Below are 17,833 nucleotides of genomic sequence, written 5' to 3'. Positions count from 1 at the left end.
GACAGTGATGCAGCGCAGCAGTTTGCCCATTTAAAGCCACAGTGTACTCCTGCCCGGTAACTGGGTGGGTTGCATACGCAAACGGAAACGCACGTCCATGTCACTCGCATACACACTGCTTGCATACACACGCACTCACACATACGCACACACGCGTGCACACACACTTCCAGCTCTGCAAACACAAAATTGGAAACCCACAGTTATATGTTATATGATAATTTATGCGTTAAGTTACTCCTGAAAAATGAAACCTGTTACAAAAAAATTCCTACAGCATTTATCCTGCCTGGCTCCTGGCTGGAGAGGACTGGGGGGGTGCTTAGTTCATACATCAGTCCAAGGGGGCAGTCCAATATGCACCAGGATATACTGACCCATCTACTGACCCCATAAAGATTGACAGACAGATATCACTGCTTGACCCTTTGACCCACAGGATACTAGTCCAGCCCAGATCCATCAGTTTTTAAATCTGAACGAAGAGGAACAGAGGACACACACACCCACACGCACACACACCCACACACACACAAAGATGCATCAGCTGGTCACAGATCCAGAGCCCTAACCCTGCCCTCCCTCTCCCTCCCCCTCTCCCCCCTGACTTCCTGGCACTGTCACAGAGGAGCAGTCTCTGGGCTCTGCGCGTCTGTAGTCCGTGGAATCCGTCCTGAGGTCCTCCCAGTGCCCCGGCTCCTCCTGGCGCTCCACTCCTCCTGGCGCTCCTCCCCTCCTGGCGCTCCGCCCCTCCGCCTCTCTGAAAGCGACAGCACGGCTCAGCTCTCCCAGCACGGCGCGGGACGCCCCACTCCTGCTCTCCTCCCTCCCCAGGTCGGGACGACCGACCGAATCCGGGCCGTCCCGCACCGGGGGGCTCTTCCCGCTCCCATCTCTTCAGGAGGGCACATGCTAAAATGCCCCAAAATGCATACACCCACACGTCCCCCTCCCCCTCCCTCACTCACCACTGCCCTTTGACCCCCGTGCTCCTCCTCTGCTGGGCCAGGCTGTAGATCTCCTGCAGCTGCTTCTTCTGCTCTTCGCTGAGCGGGGCGGTGAGGGACTGGTACCAGCCCGCGTCCGAGCTCTGCACCCCTGCGGGCGGAGGAGAGGGCACAGACGCGCCCCGCGATCACACTGCGTTCCCCGCTCACCTTTCAGCTCAGGGACCACAATTTAAACTCACGTGCTGAAGTGAGTGAACCGAACTGGAACTGACCGCCCCAGACTCTGGCTGCTAACGCAGGTGACAGACCTGGGTCCAATACATATTTGACCCAGGTCTGGCAGATGTACACAGTGGGAGTACTAGTGCAGCTGAGAGCTCTGGTCCGGTGGACAGCAGGTCTGGTAGTCTGGTAAGTGGGTGTGGTGCAGTGCAGTTCTGGTAGGGGGGACGTACTGAGTAGGGCAGCAGTGAAGAACTGGTACTCGTCCTCCCCGTTGTCGTAGTCCAGGGGGGTGCTGTACTCCTCCAGAGGGGTGCCCTCCAGACCCTCTTCATCCCAGTAGTCATCATCATCATCGTCGTCGTCATCCTCATCCTCGTCTCCCTGGCCGCTGGGCGTGCTGGGCGTCTCCTGCATCGCGTGCCTGTTCTCCTTCACCTCGTCTTCCTCACTCGGGATCTCCTCTGTGAGATAAGGGATCGAGTGAGATCACAGAGCTCAGCTCTGCTCCTGCACAGCACAGTGCTCTGGGCCTTCTTCCTGTTGCATAACTGGTTTCCCTTAAACTGGCCCCGATTTTTAAAAAGACCACAGTAGAGACAAAAGATAATTAGCCCTTTGAATATTTTTTGGAAGGTTTTGTCAGTGTTCTAGAACTCCACTGCTTGCAATTACCAGCAGCAATGGTTACATCAGCATTAGAATATTCAGTTAAGAATATTCTGATCACACACTCGTCCCACTCCATTGCGCCCACCCCACATCACCCTGGAAACGCCAGACGGAGGAGAGCAAAACAATTCGCCTAATGTTGGAGGCAGTGGTTTTGCTGGACCTCAAATGACACTGCACTGATAAATGCCTCGTCACCTAAATTTAACGGACTCTGCATTTATCCGTTTATGCATGAAATCTAACTCCTCGTTTATGAAGTGGAGAGAGTCTCCTGGCAAAAGGCTACAAAATGAGAATCCGCCCACTGACAGTTTATGAGATTGTTCAGTTGCTGTGACAGCAAAAGTGATCGCAGCCTTTTAAACACTATTAAATAGCAAAAAAAGCAAGTGAATTCAAGAGATCAGGGATCAGGAACAATGCTTCTGACGATAAAAAAGCTAGATGCTTTCCGTGGTTTTGCACAACAAAATCCTACAGATGTATCCTGCTGATGTAGTTCCTCAATCAAATGTCCCACTTGTATTTTGTACGCTGCAAATATTCTTCTGTCTTCAGAGGCTATACCTGTCCATTTACCTTTCTTTCTTTAAACTTTAAAAATGAAGCCAACAGCATTCTGAAAACGTCAAGATACCAAACCAGGACCAATTCACAGGATGAGCAAGTTAATGAACGAAACCGGGTCAGAAGACGCGCCCTTCCTCACCGTCCTCCTCCTCCTTGGAGACGGGTCGCCGGGTCAAGGTGTCCGGCTTGTTGGTGACCCGGGAGGCGTACACCTGCTTGAGCCCCAGGAAGAGCAGCAGGACGGAGGGCACGATCTGGGCGGCCACGCCCTCCACGGCCGCCGGCCGGCTGGGCAGCTCCATCAGCACGCTCAGCCCGATGATGCACATCTTACGGTCATGCAGCCTGCGGGCGAGAGACCTCCGCTCACAACAGCACAAGGGTAAGAGAGAGAGACCTGCACTCAGGTAACAGCACAAAGCTCTTCAGACTACACAAACAAATAGCCTTTTCCACAGTGTAAATATGCCCTATATAGCACTAATGAGGAGCAGGAAAGGGGAGCTCTGCTCATCTTAATGAGTTCTCCCGAGGGTTAGCATTGTTTCAGCACTTCATTGACCCTGAACGCTGCTGTCAGTCTCCGGTCTCTGGCAGTCTGTGCTGCAACTGGCGCAGTGAAGCGTTACGATTCCAAACCTGCAGCAGCCGGCTACTCCTCCCCCTGCTACCTTTCACTAAGCTCCCGTCCAGGGGACCCGTTTCTCCCCGACAACACAAGACCGGGGTGACACGTGGGGCAGTGGGACGCGTGGGGCTGTGAGAGATTTCGGCGGGAGCCGCACCCCAGGAAGAACTCGGTGTCGTTCATCCACTGGTTGACGAACTGGGCGGTGATGGGCTCGGGGCTGTGTGGGAAGCGGATGCTCTCCAGCGTGTGCAGCAGCAGGGCGGGGCTGTAGTAGAGCGCGGCGATGGCCACCTGCAGGCACATGGTGCGCAGCTCGCTGGACTTCACCGCCCGCGTCAGCCGCTCCAGGACCGCCTCCACGAACAGGGGCACGCACTGGCGGCGGGGGGCAGGAGACAGCGTCAGCCAAAAAAAAAAAAGAACCCGCAAGTCAACTTTGCCTACATTTCCCAGACTCCTCTGCCCTTTACCTGGTCGATGCCCCGCCCTCTACACTGCAGGATGATCACCTCCAGCAGCTTGGCGGCGTGGCACTCGGCATCTTCACCCGCGTCGCTGGTGAGAACCTGAGGGAGGAGGAGGAGGAGGAGGAGGAAGGGTGGGTGGGGAGGGCGTCAGAGGACACCAGAATGCGTCCCGCAAGCGTCGCCATGGTTACGGCGATGGCGCTCACCTTCTTACACATGGTGTAAATAACCTCCAGGTGCTTGGGATTGGAGAGCAGCATGTCCGTGTCCACAGTCACATAGTTGTGTAAGAGAGGCATCATATCTGTGGGGGGACAGCCAGTGGGAGTCATCATCATGCTCATCCCCCACCTTCTGTTTTCCATTAACACAGTACTGTCTGTCAGTTTAACGAGACGGCCAGAACAGCGTTCTATTGATCCTGCCAGTTGTCATGGAAACTAGTTATCACAGAACAAACCGAATGTATTGCAAACTTTCTTATGTTTATCGGTTATGTTTTTCAGCTTTGTGTACTGACCATTTCTGTTTTCCAACCCGTCTGCTTCAAATGGCCTTGGAGAAATGAACTAATGTGACCCACTGCTAAAGGTTTTGTTGAGGGTGCTGAAATAGTATCTGTACCTAGATTATCGTTTGAGGACAGCACACAGTACACAGATTGTTGCTTATGAGAGGTGAAAATCCAGTTTGTAAAACCAGTTTATCTATTTAACCCATTAAGTCACTGAGAACCTTTGTCTCTGTATTGAAAAGAACCCAGCAGACTGTCAATGAGATCATAATCATGTGACCAACATAAGTGTGTAAATCCACAGTACCTGTGACATCATAATCACGTGACCTGCACAGGCAGGTAAACCCACAGTACCTGTGACATCATAATCATGTGACCTGCACAGGCAGGTAAACCCACAGTACCTGTGACATCATAATCATGTGACCTGCACAGGCAGGTAAACCCACAGTACCTGTGACATCATAATCATGTGACCTGCACAGGCAGGTAAACCCACAGTACCTGTGAAGTAGTCCAAGCAGTCGTGCTGGAACACATCGTACAGCACCCCCAGCAGCTGCCACATCTGGGGCGAGATGGTCTGGCAGGTCAACCCAAAGGCCAGCGACAGGATCTCCTCATAGAACTCTGGAGGGATTCAGATTCCGAGACTTTCAGCTCTCAGCGAACGACAAAACTAATTCTACAAACCTGCATTTAAAGCCGAGCTCAGCCGGAGGAAGACACGTCTAACCGACCAGCGGGAGTCGCCAGAGAGCCATGAGACGTGGATCCCGGCCCGACTGAACCCTCTCTGACCCCGGGGCAAGGCTACCGCCAATTACCGCGGTCAGTGCACTGGCACAGATGGGGCTCAGCCCTGGAGCACAGGGCCCATCCGCGCGCTAGAACAGCGGCTCACAGGCTTATGAGCCGCCCATCCGCCCCGGAGCAGCAATATTCTTATCACACTCTCTCCACCCAGGAATAAAACCCATTACGCCTTAACACTCTGAGGCACACTGTGGACCGGCGATGACGGGGCCTTCCGTTTATAAGAGCGTTAGCAGTGGGGAGGTGGGGGGGGGGGTGGGGGGGGGCGTCTAAATAGCCTGTGAGAGCTCACAGCTTATTACCTGCAGGAAGGCGCTAAAACTCATTAGGGACGTTCGCACCAGCATGCAAATTACACTCGGAATTCCTCCATTAGCAGATAACTTCAAGAGAGCGGGGATTCAAGATGACATTGACCAGCGCGCGTACTCCTTATCTGGGGGAAGAAAGACGCGCTCCGCAAAATAATTCGCTCGGGTCTTCTGACGCCATCCGTTACACGCACACAGAATGAAATATCTACAATAACGCAGAGGCACAGCTCATTGCCTGTTCTGATGTTTATACATACGCACATTAAAACAGGCAATGAGCTGTCTCTGCCGCTATTACTCTACTTTGGAAGACGGACGGTCTGCGGAGGGGATATGCCTTGGCATTGGCCGAGCCTGCGGTCTACTAGAAGCATATTAAAAGAGGGCATAAAACAGATCTGAGGGGACGTTCTGAATTCTCCTTGCCCTATTAAGGCCAGTGGTAAAGGCTGCTCATTAAACACAGCATCAAGCATGATAAACACCGGACAGGACACACTTCCTAAGGGGGGGAGGGGGGATAAGCCTGATTTTTTTTCGGGGAGGGGGGGCAGTGAGACTGCTTCACGCCAGCAGGGCAGCATGGGAACACCAGGCCACCTCATGCAGACCCGAGTGGGCTGTGGAGCGTGAGACTCTGTGACACAGGGCCATTAAACCTGAGAGGGGAACGGAGCTGTGCTCTGCTTTTACCGTCCCAACGCTGACTGAGCTCGTCTCTCTACTCGCAGCGCTAGCTAGCACCTGTTGCCTGTTAACACTCACACACACAAGAGCACACACACAGACACACACACACACACACACAAACAAACGCAGGTCCTATACCTATGATGGGTTTTTGCAGAACCAGGCCGATCACCTGCAGACAGATTCCCTCCAGCTGCTGAGTGATCTGCAGAACAGAGAGAATCCACACTGAGACTCACATCTCCTCCAAACACACACACACACACACACGTACACATAGAGGGGGAGTGCAGAGGCATGTGGTGAGTGAGTGAGTGATTGAGTGGGTGAGTGTGTGAGGTGAAGGGTGGACTGGGTGCTGCACACCTCCTTGTGGTCCTCCATGACGGTGAGGATGGTGTCGATGGTGCTCAGGATGCCCAGAGCCATCACCGTCTTATCCTCACTGTCCTCATACTCCTCACTCTGCAGAACCTTAGTGAAGATCTCAGCCTGAAGGGAGATACCCAATAAACACACTTCCTGTTACACTGGGCCCACAGGCTGACAGAGTTCCTCATACACTGTGCACACTGGCTGGTTACACTGCACCAACAAAGTGACACAGGGAAAAAAAATAGCAACCAGCAAAACGCATCTGATTATTTTTCCAACTGCTCCCTGTCGGCGAGAGAACAGAAAAGGGAAGCTAGATTCGGTAGCTGGAAGTTCTGAAAGATGCTTGCTCTTCCATGCCCATGAATTTCCGGCTATGGAATAAGGAAAATATCTGTACCTTTAAGGCAAAATCAAACCTGCCTCAGCCATGTTCTTAAGGGAAAGGAGTGAGTGGACGGGCCTGCCTGAGGAGGGGCCAGCGCAGTCCTGATCATTACCAGTAGACTGTGAAATCACAGGCTCGGGCCCAGACAGTAATGGAGTCATTCCAAGCATTCACAGAACGGAGGAGAAGGGGTGGCTACTTCACTCAGGGATATTATGTGAGTCTGAGAGCAGGGCTGGGGTCGTACCAGGTTCTGTGTCGTTTCTATGGCGATAACGGCCACCTCCTCGCTGTACTCGCAAATCATCTTCTGGATGACGTTGGTGAGGTCATCGTTCTCCGTCTCCTTGACGACATGGAGCAGCTCTTGCATCACAGGACGGATGTAGGGCCGGATGTACACCTTGGCTGGAGTAGAGACGTCACACAGACACAGATGACATCTGTATCCCAGCCACTCATTTAAACAGCTTTTGTCTGTGGGCGTGGCTGAGCTCAGCGGGGGAGGAGCTCTGGGGGGCACTGACCTTGCTCCTGGTTGCTAATGAGCGTCTGCAGGGCGATGGCCGCCTCCACTTTGACGGGCATCTCCTTGTCGTTGATGAGGTCCTGCCTGACCAGCTCCACGGCATTGCGCAACACCAGCTCGTTATGGAACTGGAGGGAGCTGAAGGAGTGAAGAACCCAGCAGGACTAGAGCAGAGAGAAAGGGAGATAGAGAGGGAGAAAACGAAAAAGCGAACAGAAGAAAAGGCAGATAACAGACATCATATTCAGTTTCTCAGCTGGCCCAATGATGACATCACAATACAGGTCTGTGAACCTCAGTTCCCACGATCCTTTGCAGCTGGCTCACCCTGGCGCGCAGATAGCCCAGGCTGGAGTTGAGGAGCGGAAACACGTAGTTCTGCAACATCAGCTCCATCTGCTCCTTGTAGCCCTGCTTCTGTGGGAATCGGGACAAAGCAGAGTCACTGAAAACAAGAAACCTGCTCTGTGTGCATTTCATACCCACGCTAAGACAATCAGTTTGCTTTGTGGCTCACCATATTTTGTTAGAAATCTAATTTAAGTGGCATGCATCAATGTTTGTACTGTGGCAAAATGACAAATGAACACTAAAGCAGTATAATAAATAAAATTTTGTCTGGAGGTGGGGCCGCTTCTGTCAGGTAATGGTGCACATGGTACAATTTCTGCATTCGGACTACTGATGCTTTTTGATTGAACACATCATGCATTATTAACTTCTACCAGACAGCCACAGTATCCACGTTTTTCCATAACTGACCCTCCAATTACTCTTAACCTCCCAGGCAGTGTTCACTACCCTACAGACGGGTCGTTACCTTGAGTAAGAGGTCTGCCAGCGAGCCAATCACATGCAGTGCTCCATCTTTCCTGCGGGGATCGGAGTTGGGATCCATCAGGATCTGATGGCAGAAATCCATCATCTTGGGCAGAACCTACAGGGGGGGGGGGGGGGGGGGCGAGAGTATGACGTCAGGTGTGCCGCTCTGACAGGCGAGGCTCGAAATGATCCGGTTCTGTCCGGTTCTCTCACCTCCTTCCTCTTCCTGGCCGCTTTGCACAGCAGACTCTGAGCAGCCGTGGTGGGGAGGGCGTGGTCGTCATACACGTCTGCAGAAAACAGACACCGACTACATCACTGCGCTGCTGTCAATCAGACCGAAGGGGCGGAGCTCTGCTCAACATCTAACCCACAATGTGCTATAATTTCAGACACACCACTAGAGGGCAGGCCATGCCCAGGCACAATCTTCCATTAACACAACACCAGAATGTGAACAAAGCCGTTCATTAACTGCTACGCCGAGCTAGGCCTCACTCCCACAGCACAGGGACTGTATGGCTGGCAGTGTGGAGTCCTGTCCCGCCCCACCCACCCAGTCTACTCACTGAACTTCATGCGGATGTACTCGTAGGGATCCTCCTGCCACATCTTCTCGTCCTCGTCCTTGTAGCACATGAGGGGGAAGATCACGTCCTGGCTCATGGTCTAATGCGGGGGAAGAGAGGGAAGGGGGAGCGGGCATCAGGGACGCGGCTCGGACAGACGCCGACTACACAGAGCACATGGGATCAGCCTCCAGCTGGTCTGTAACAGAAGGCCATTCCCCCCATGTCTTACTCATGAATATCACCCCTCACTACCTCCAGCTTACGCGCTTTACACTGAACAACACAACATCTATGACCTGCATGTTACGCACAACATATGAACACTATACAAACACTACCTCTGATATGAACATCACACGTTTTCCAGTAACACATTTTCTGGTGTGGATTCAAACTACTGATAAGTCTATTTAACCTCTTACAACAATCATTCCCAATGAAATTGAGCATGTGCACGAGAATACAAAAAGATTATGTGACCTACATTTGCAACAGCAGTACTTATAAACAATACTGTGTGACATGTGAACTCAAGAGCGGCTTGTGTTACACGCTGGCTGGACAGCGGAAGCCCTGCTGGATCTCCCACCTGCATGTGCGGCTTCATCTGCTTCCAGGTCAGGGAGTGGGACACGCCCTGGTTCAGGTAGTTGAGCGCCTCCTGCAGGATGTGGGGGGTGACGTACTGCTTCTGCCTGTGCTGGTGAATCACCTTCAGCAGAACCTGAGAGCCACAGAAAGAAGTGGGAGAGTCCAGCAAACACAAAAAGTTCTCACAACGGTACAGGAAGGAAATTCCACAAATACTGCTGGTGGTCATCACAGGAATGGCCTTGTGGTTTCACAGAAAAATAAAAATGCAATTAATTAAAATGCAGAAACACAGATAACAACACTAATTACAGCTTTATGGAAATAAAGAAATACAGATACATTTTTAAAAAGCACTGACCACAGTGGACACAGCAAGTTAGAAACACATTCAAGGTGCAAGCAATTACTGATCCAATTACTGGATCCACCTGTGCACCAATTAGGGACAAGCCACCAATTAAGGACACATGATCAAGATCATTCCAGAAACATTTTCCCAAATTAAATTAATCATTTGCAGTGCTATGCTGCCTCCTTGTGGTAGGACAGAGTAACCTACAGGCATGTTACACAACCACAGCTCTGCAAGGGGCTCAGAAAAGAAGCACATCAGACTGTTAGTGAGACAGCCATTTACTGCCCAAAGGATGTTAACATGCATACTAAGTTTGAAGAGCTCAAATATGATTATTCTATTCCAATGCACCACCCTAATGTTCAGGCATAATGGTAAATGTAGAACTATTTTTGCCACTCTTAACAGAAAACCAGTGCTCCACTAAAACAGACAATATTATTTACGCAAGTACAACAGTTAATACACACGTACGCGCACACACACGCACACATGCACACACACAGAACAGCCCAACTGTAGGTACCTGCTGGATCCCCACAGCGTAGGTCTTCAGGAAGAAGTCCGCAAACTCCGAGTACTCCTTGGTGACGTTGCCGGGGCTTCCGTACCTGTGAGGAGCGTAAGCGTCAGGACAGCAGAGAAGGGGAGGCGGCTCTGTGCTGCCCCGCCCCCTGCACTCTTTACAGGGAAACCAAACCAAACTGGAATCTGACATTGTTGGACTTCTATGGTTAACCCTGTGACTCGCTACTACATCGAGTGGGTTTCACTTTCCTGTTGATGCAAAATAAAGCATTGATTTGGGGGGATTTTTCCAGAACAGGGGTTGCCTGCAAGCTTTCTTCTGCTATATATCACAGGTGCACACATCATCATACAGTACCCCCCCCCCCCCTTCCACAGACCCTCTCACCTCTCAAACAGCCTGGTGAGGATGTGCAGAGCCCACTTCTTACACTTCCACCACACCAGCTCCGGGCGGTCATCCTCGTCCACCTCCATTGTCTCCTAGCAACCAAAACACAGAGCCAAACGTCCTTCAAGCTTGCCCATCCATTCCCAGCTGACTCAAAAGTTACATTCCAGTTCTGATAATATGATCACACTCTATGACCTGTGGGTAAACTGAGCATAATGAGCATGTGATGGAGGAGAATTCTGGGTAATGGAGTTCTGTGGGGAAGGACTTTGGTACACTGGCTCAAAGACCAGCCACCGAGGCACCACACAGGCCCATTGCTCTTACAGGGGGGACGTCCCGATCCACGACAGCCCTCAGGATCTCCATCCACTGCGTCAGGACTGTGTTGTTGATCAGCTGCAGAGGCAGCGAGTACTGCAGAGAGAGAGGAGTCACATGACCAGCGAGCACAGGCTACTCCCACCACACAACACAGCAAAACTGATGTGCACGAACTGGAAAATAATTTTGGGGCACGTCTACTAATTGGGACACATCAATATGCTGCTAAATTTTTCCACTTTTTTTGCATAGAGCCCTGAAACACAAGGCCATCACTGGCCAGACAGGAAGTGGTATCCCACCCAGCCATTCCACTGCCATTTGGCCACACCCCTCTCTCGGTCTGGGCCAATCGCCTCCGCGGGTGCCTCACCTGCACGAGCGCGTGGAAGATCTTGAGGATCTGCTTCTGGACGAGCACGGAGAAGACGGTGGCGTCGGGCAGCAGCTGGGTGACCTGCTGCTGGATCCGGGGCAGGAAGACCTGCATGGCGGCCATGAGCGGATCCCGCTCCTCCACCTTCTTATACCTGGAACCAGAGGAGGGCCCCGGACACCAGCCTGCATCAGCACTGAGGGCATTCAGCTCTAACGCACGCTGCAGTCCTTTCACTGCCAATATGCACAAACTCCAATAACAAAAACTCCTTATTTCAGATGCTTAAGTCCTAATAACCCTCAACGGCATCTAATAATGTTCATTTTAAATAGACTGAAGGGGAAAGCGTGTTTAAACAGGCTAGCAAGTGGACACAACACAGCATTCCTCTGGTGACTGTTTTGGACCAGCGATGACAACAGCTCCCTTAGCAATGGGTCCCAGGGCACTCACTCGTAGGTCTTGACCAGCTGGTAGAGGGCCAGCAGGCTGCCGTACCAGCTGGCGGTGTTGTGGGACTGCAGGTACAGGCCGATCTTGTCCACGATGGCTGTCCAGCGGCCGGGGAAGTCGTGCTTGATGATGGCGCGCAAGCAGACGGTCAGCTGGGCCCTGTCAATCAGTGCACGCGCGCACACACACACACGAGTGCCTCTGTCAGCAAGGGTTCTCACATAGACCACATCTTCTTTCATCCACTGACATAGAGGGGCAAAGCCAGCCAAAAGCAACTGTTCACTAATGATTTGCGGGACAAGGAACAGCTAACTCTATTGCAATACCTTAGTCTTATAATTACATCTGTCCAGAACTACATTGTTATTCCCTGAACACATTACCTTTTATATATGATCATTTCCAGTATCACCATTAGCTACCCATGCAGGGTTAACTTACAGTACAAGAATGGTAACGTTAGTTACCCAGCTAAACTGCAACATAAATAAATTTAAGTTTACGTTAGCAAGCTACCTCAAAGAAATAAAATTATTTCTGTTAATATTATAAACTATAGCTGAATCCCCAGGCACCGTTATACCAAAAGGTTAACGAGCTAGAGTTAGCTAGCTGGAGCGCCTTGTGTAGGCCTAGCCAGCAATTCGTTAGACGCCATTATAGTTTTAACGTTTGACTATATTTTAGCTAAAAACGAGGACGTTATGTCACCAGCAAACACCCTGGCTAGCTACTTAAGTTAGAATAATCTTGTGGTAACTGTTTTTCTGGCTATTTGTAGCAGCTTCAGTATTTTATAGATTGTGACTATCATTAACTAGTTCGGAAAAATATTAACATTTACCCACATGCTAATTATCGATACCTGACTGTCCAGCAACCTAGGCCTGTAGCTAACCCTCAATTCTACCTAGCTATAGGCCTACTAAGGAGTTAGCGCACTAGCCAATTTTGCTAACAAAGCTAATTTACCCACACTGTTACTGTACTTCCAACACTCGATAGTTTGCTAGTTTGGTTAAACGCTGTAGCAATTATGAAAGTCTAACTTCTACGTAAAAAAGTAACAAGTCCTCGAATGTAGCTAGTCTAATTTATTTGAGATGAATCCAGTCAGGATATGAAAGTGAATTTTAACGTTTTAAATTCATTTAAACTGAAATTAAAGGTAAATTCCTTGCTTACCTAACGATAACAGTTCACACCTGACGAACAAGGTGAATACCTGGCAAATTAGGCTACCGAAAAAATTTTCATGTACGTTTTTTTCCCGTTACATTGAACTCAATGCATGCAGTCGCCCTCTATCGGTGAGAGAACATAATTTGCTTGTTCTCAACGCCAAGTGATGAGAATCGTAATAGAGAATCTGTCTGTTGTCTCCCCCTGGTGGTGACAGTACGGAATCTGCCCATTGTGGTGATAATACGGATTCTTCCCGTTATCTCCCCCTGGTGGTGAGAATAGAGCGTGACAGTTTGTAGTCCTATGTACGCTCTATGGTTGTTTTCCCCGGTTGTGAAAACACTGAGTCTGCCTGTTATCGCCCCCTTGTGGTGAAATAGAGCGTTACAGGTTGTAGTCATAAAACACGGAAGTGAGTTCGCATTTGAAATCCACGGCTGAGATATTAATTGGTGTAAATTATCTCGTAAAACAAAACGTGAAACGCTCTTATGTTCATAACCACGCTTCCTTATGGGAAGAAAGCATTGGAAATCTGCCGAGGGAACCCATGGCGGAGGAAACTTCCAAGTTAGCCTACAAAAAGACGCCATCACTGTAAATCTCACAACGGAAGCTGTCAGTTGTCTTCATATAGCGTATATATAATAGAGTTCAGTGGTTGTCTACCCCTGGTTGTGATAATACAGAATCTGGCTGTTATCTCCCCCTGGTGGTGAAAATACGGAATCTGCTTGTCGTCTTTCCCTGGTTCTGAAAATATAAAATATGCCTGCGTTGTCTCCCTCTGGTGGTGAGAGTGCGGAATCTGCCTATTATCTCCCTATTGTTGTAAAAATACAGAATCTGCCTGTATATCAGTTGTATATCTGTACTAATATAATAATTAGTATTTATATTACGATATAACATCAATATATGAATAACATAATTAGCATGATTATTATATTTATTGTGATGTATAACTGCATAAACAACATGGTTTTGTGCCAATAAAATTAAAAAATTGTGGTGGCAGCAGTGAACCACACCTGACGGACTCAGGGCTCTGGATGATGCCCTCCACAATGTTGTCACGGATCTGCTGTCGGTCGTTCTCGTGGATGTTGAAGGGGAACACCGCCCCCCCCAGGGAGGGCTCTCGATCCTGCCAGTACTGGCTCACCATGTTCTTCAGGTAGATGGCAGCTGGGCACACAAAGATGACATCACTGAGACCAATCTGCTCACCCCCCAGGGACACGTTTTGGCTGCTTCCACATACTTCAAATTAATCATTTCTCCTTCCTTGCCCCCTTCATCACCTTTGGGCTTAGAACTGAATGCCTTGGCAGGGAATGTTATAATAGTTATCTAAACAAAACAAAGATATATCATCTGTCCTCATTCACCTCCTTCATCAAAGGACACAGGGATGCATTTTTGCACAAGCAAGCTCAATGGGACAAGTCAGAGCATAAGTGGAAGGATACATTTCCACATGTCCTAAAAGCTAAAGATTACAAAGAGCCAGACATAAATGGATAACAGGAACAAATATCATAGAGATAAAAGTATTTTAAAAAATAAAGAAACAAAAAAGCATAATGTTGTAAATTGATTTTGTTGATTTGTTTGTTTTATTGATTCACATTTAGGCCTGCTTCATTGTATTTTGTCAAGTTTTCTGTATGCCCTGTGAAAAATACAATAAAATATATATCTTTAAAACAGTGGTCTCCAACGCTGGTCCTAGAGAGCTACAGGGTCTGCTGGTTTTCATAGTGACTGCACTTCATGAATCAATTAGAGCAGTTGATTACACAGTTAACTCAACTCACCTGGTGTCTTGGGTCTCAACTGGGTGACTGTTTTAAGGTGAAAACAAAAACCAGCAGACCCTGCAGCTCTCCAGGACCAGGGTTGGAGACCACTGCTCTAAAAACATGAAACTCACAGAAAACACCTACCTGCCTGTCGCACCGGGAACTCCACCTGGTCAGAGACAATGATCTGGAGTAAGGTGGGGGCAAAGTTGATGATCTTATATGACTGAAAAGACACAACATAAAAAGAACAGGAGTTATTCCTCATCCAGACAATACAGCCAATCAAAGCAATGCACCGCCTTCTTACGAAGGTACACTTAAAATAGAGCGTGACCAAATGCAGGCCAACTCTCCATCCAAGTAGGAGTGTGCATTGAAGGGGGGGAATTGATTCATAAGCATTTTGGATGTTGCCATAAAACATATCCAACACCTTGTTAAAGCGTGTAGGACATGCAACATATTGGTGATAATCTTTTTAGAGTTTGGTCCATAGAGTAATGGTTGAGGTCCCCAAGGACAAACTGACTGGGGAGTCAGGAGATAAAAGTTCTAGTTTGTGCGCAGTGTTAATAATGTGATCAGAAGCAGAACTAGCATTTGCCTTTGGGTGGATACACACAAGTATGAAAAACAACTGAGGTAATTCCCTTGGGAGAATGGGAGGGGTGGTCTATCTGAAGGGGTGGCTCAAGGCAATAACACACCACAGAACTGCACAAGTGTTTGCACTGTGGGAAAGTGATTATGCAGTCTATTCACATTGGCCCTGAAACTGTTCTACCACCAGGGCAGCCTTCTGCACACATGCTTTTTTAACAGTGAGTAGAAACCTGGGTTACACTTGATTGCATCATGAGCTGCATGCAGGGTGTTCTAATTGTGTGTGTGTGTGTGTGTGTGGCAGGTTATTACAGGCCAATATAATTATCACTGTAGGAATTAATTCAATGCAATAAAAATGACACAAACAACCGGCCATTAACACCATCACTGCGATAAAATTATCCAGTGATTTCTAACACCCTATACTATCTGCTACAAATCTAAATCCTATCAAATAGCCAGTGACACTAAGTTCCTCATCTCCCCTTAACTAAAGTTACTGCGTCCCTTTTGCCACATTCAGATAGCATGCTACATCTCATTGCAACGTTAGGTTGTCTGTGCAGAGTTGCGTATGAAAACAAGAACAAAATGTGTTGACTATACGGTACACAGTAACGCAGCTAGACTCTCCTAAGTGCATACCGTACGGAACCTAAAACTATATATGAAATTCCCAATGCCAAGACCCGTAACAATAGCCGTGGTCGCTTCAGAATGGCAGAGGCTAACAAATTGTCAAGAGTGCACGGATGCAGGATCTCATTCGCTGTCAATGCGACTGCCTCCCTTGTCTCCGATTTGTCGCGAAATTTTGAATTCCGTGGCAGCAAATGAAAGGGACCAGAAAACAACTGCATCATGCAAGTCGCAAACAGCATCAGAATGCACCGAGCACCCCCAACACCACCACTCATTCAGGCAAGGCCTTAATACCCAAATCACACACACGCTTGACCCTCTTTTCTGTGAATGGGTCCTATTGCTCCCTGAGAACAATAACAACAAAGTTACTATACAGATTTCGCACGATTGCCCACCTGATTGAGTTCATTTTCCGCTGCTATCCTCAAACTGGGATCTATTGTCCCCTTCAGCGCCTGGATTATTCTGTTAGGATCCATTGGGTCTTCTGTGTGTTGCGGAATTGTTTCTGTATACAATTATCCTCGCTGTAGCGGACGGGCTCTCTGACAGCCCTGCCCCATTTTACCGGTAATCAGCAGGCGGCGGTCGCAAACCAGTGAAAACGTCGACGTTTTACGGCAATGTTGGCATGTGAATGCAGTCAAGCACACAGGATCCAGTCTGAAATGCTATAGCGGTTATTAGCATTCTCAGTTCAGCCAAACTGCTTTTCAGTTCATTGTTTGTGTCTGGAGATAGTAAATGTTCGATTCTCTCTAGATTTCTACCACAGTTGTCAATGGAACGACGTTCTCTCTCTGCACAAATTCCCTGATTGAGGGCTCGTTCAATTTCGTGGCATTTTCTCGTGATTTTCTCGATTACTGGAAACGACTATTGTGGATAGGAAGAATGTCATTGTGGATAGCTGAAATGTTCATTTTGACTAGGAAGAATTGAATTACGGATATCCACAATACATTTGTGGATATCTGCAATTGCATCGTTTCTAGTCATAATTCTAATTGTAGATATCTGAAATTGCATTTTTACTAGTCATAATGCCAATTGTGGATATCTGAAATGACAATCGTGGATAGGAAGAATGTCATTGTGGATATATGAAATGTTCTTTTTGACTAGGAAGAATTGAATTACGGATATCTGCAATACATATCCAGTCTAGCTATTAAATGTTAAAATGGTCACTTATGTTTAAATCCTTAAAAGTAGCTATATCTTAAATTGAATTTTGACTAGGAGAAATAAAGTTATAGATATCTTGAAATACAATTTCTACTAGTAAGTATGTCATTGCAGATATCTCTAATTACCATTCTGACTAGTGAGAATACTAGTCAGATTATATACCTCGCAATTAAAGGAGACGACTATATGCTCCAAAACATGAATTAGAAAAAACTGGAAAGCGAATTGATGGAATTTAAGAGAGAACAAAACTGAAATCAACTTTAACTCCCATCTAGATAGAATCTTGCTTTATGATGGGACTTTCTGAAATGGAGCATTGTAATTCAGGATCATCTCAAATGCAACAATATGGACAGCTGGACAGATTCAATGCAAAATAAACTCTGGGAGAATTTTGTGTGACAACCCTTTAACAGTGGTAGGCATGTTCAAATTTGCTTCTTACCAGGTATATTTGACTGTTAGTAGTATGAGCTTTTCCACATCCATCGATTATCAATACTGTACCTGTACACACTGGCTGTAAAATATTACCTGTCAATTGTGGTGTCCTTGGACTGGCTGGAGTTTAAACCTGAGATTTAAGCCTCTAACTGCATACCAACTGGACCAGCAATCCAAAGTTGTGGGATAAGGATTAACTGTCCCAGTTGACATGCAGAACTTCTGTGGTCTAAAGGTTCAAACCAGAGATTGAAACTCCAGCTAAGCACACTGCAAACTGACCCAAAAAGTGAAATCTTGAATTCGGTAATATTATGGAACTTTAGTACCCTCTAGTGGTACGTAAGACACGTTGCATACGGCCATGTGTTCATTGGATTTCA

General features: G+C 48.2%; 1 protein-coding gene across 2 annotated transcripts; it reads right to left on the bottom strand.

Annotated features, from left to right (window-relative positions):
- Window positions 1-203: 203 nt before the first annotated feature.
- ipo8 (importin 8) lies at window positions 204-16,685 on the bottom strand. 2 transcript variants are annotated; one of them, XM_035402548.1, is made up of 25 exons: window positions 16,208-16,685; window positions 14,703-14,784; window positions 13,785-13,941; window positions 11,566-11,724; window positions 11,107-11,263; window positions 10,737-10,826; window positions 10,404-10,498; window positions 10,014-10,098; window positions 9,128-9,262; window positions 8,536-8,635; window positions 8,180-8,256; window positions 7,965-8,081; window positions 7,472-7,561; window positions 7,143-7,308; window positions 6,863-7,023; window positions 6,219-6,344; window positions 5,991-6,057; window positions 4,537-4,662; window positions 3,722-3,819; window positions 3,519-3,614; window positions 3,203-3,423; window positions 2,557-2,762; window positions 1,406-1,636; window positions 969-1,098; window positions 204-760 (listed from the first exon to the last, which is right to left on the bottom strand). In XM_035402548.1, coding segments are annotated over exons 1-25 (3,057 nt in total). In that variant the 5' UTR covers window positions 16,292-16,685; the 3' UTR covers window positions 204-759. The 2 variants fall into 2 exon arrangements, with proteins under 2 accessions (XP_035258439.1, XP_035258440.1); XM_035402549.1 differs by lacking the exons at window positions 13,785-13,941; window positions 14,703-14,784; window positions 16,208-16,685 and adding an exon at window positions 12,754-12,940.
- Window positions 16,686-17,833: the final 1,148 nt, after the last annotated feature.

Source organism: Anguilla anguilla, chromosome 19 (genome assembly GCF_013347855.1).
Source record: "Anguilla anguilla isolate fAngAng1 chromosome 19, fAngAng1.pri, whole genome shotgun sequence".
Classification (NCBI taxonomy): domain Eukaryota; kingdom Metazoa; phylum Chordata; class Actinopteri; order Anguilliformes; family Anguillidae; genus Anguilla; species Anguilla anguilla.
This window is presented reverse-complemented; position numbering and strand designations above follow the sequence as displayed.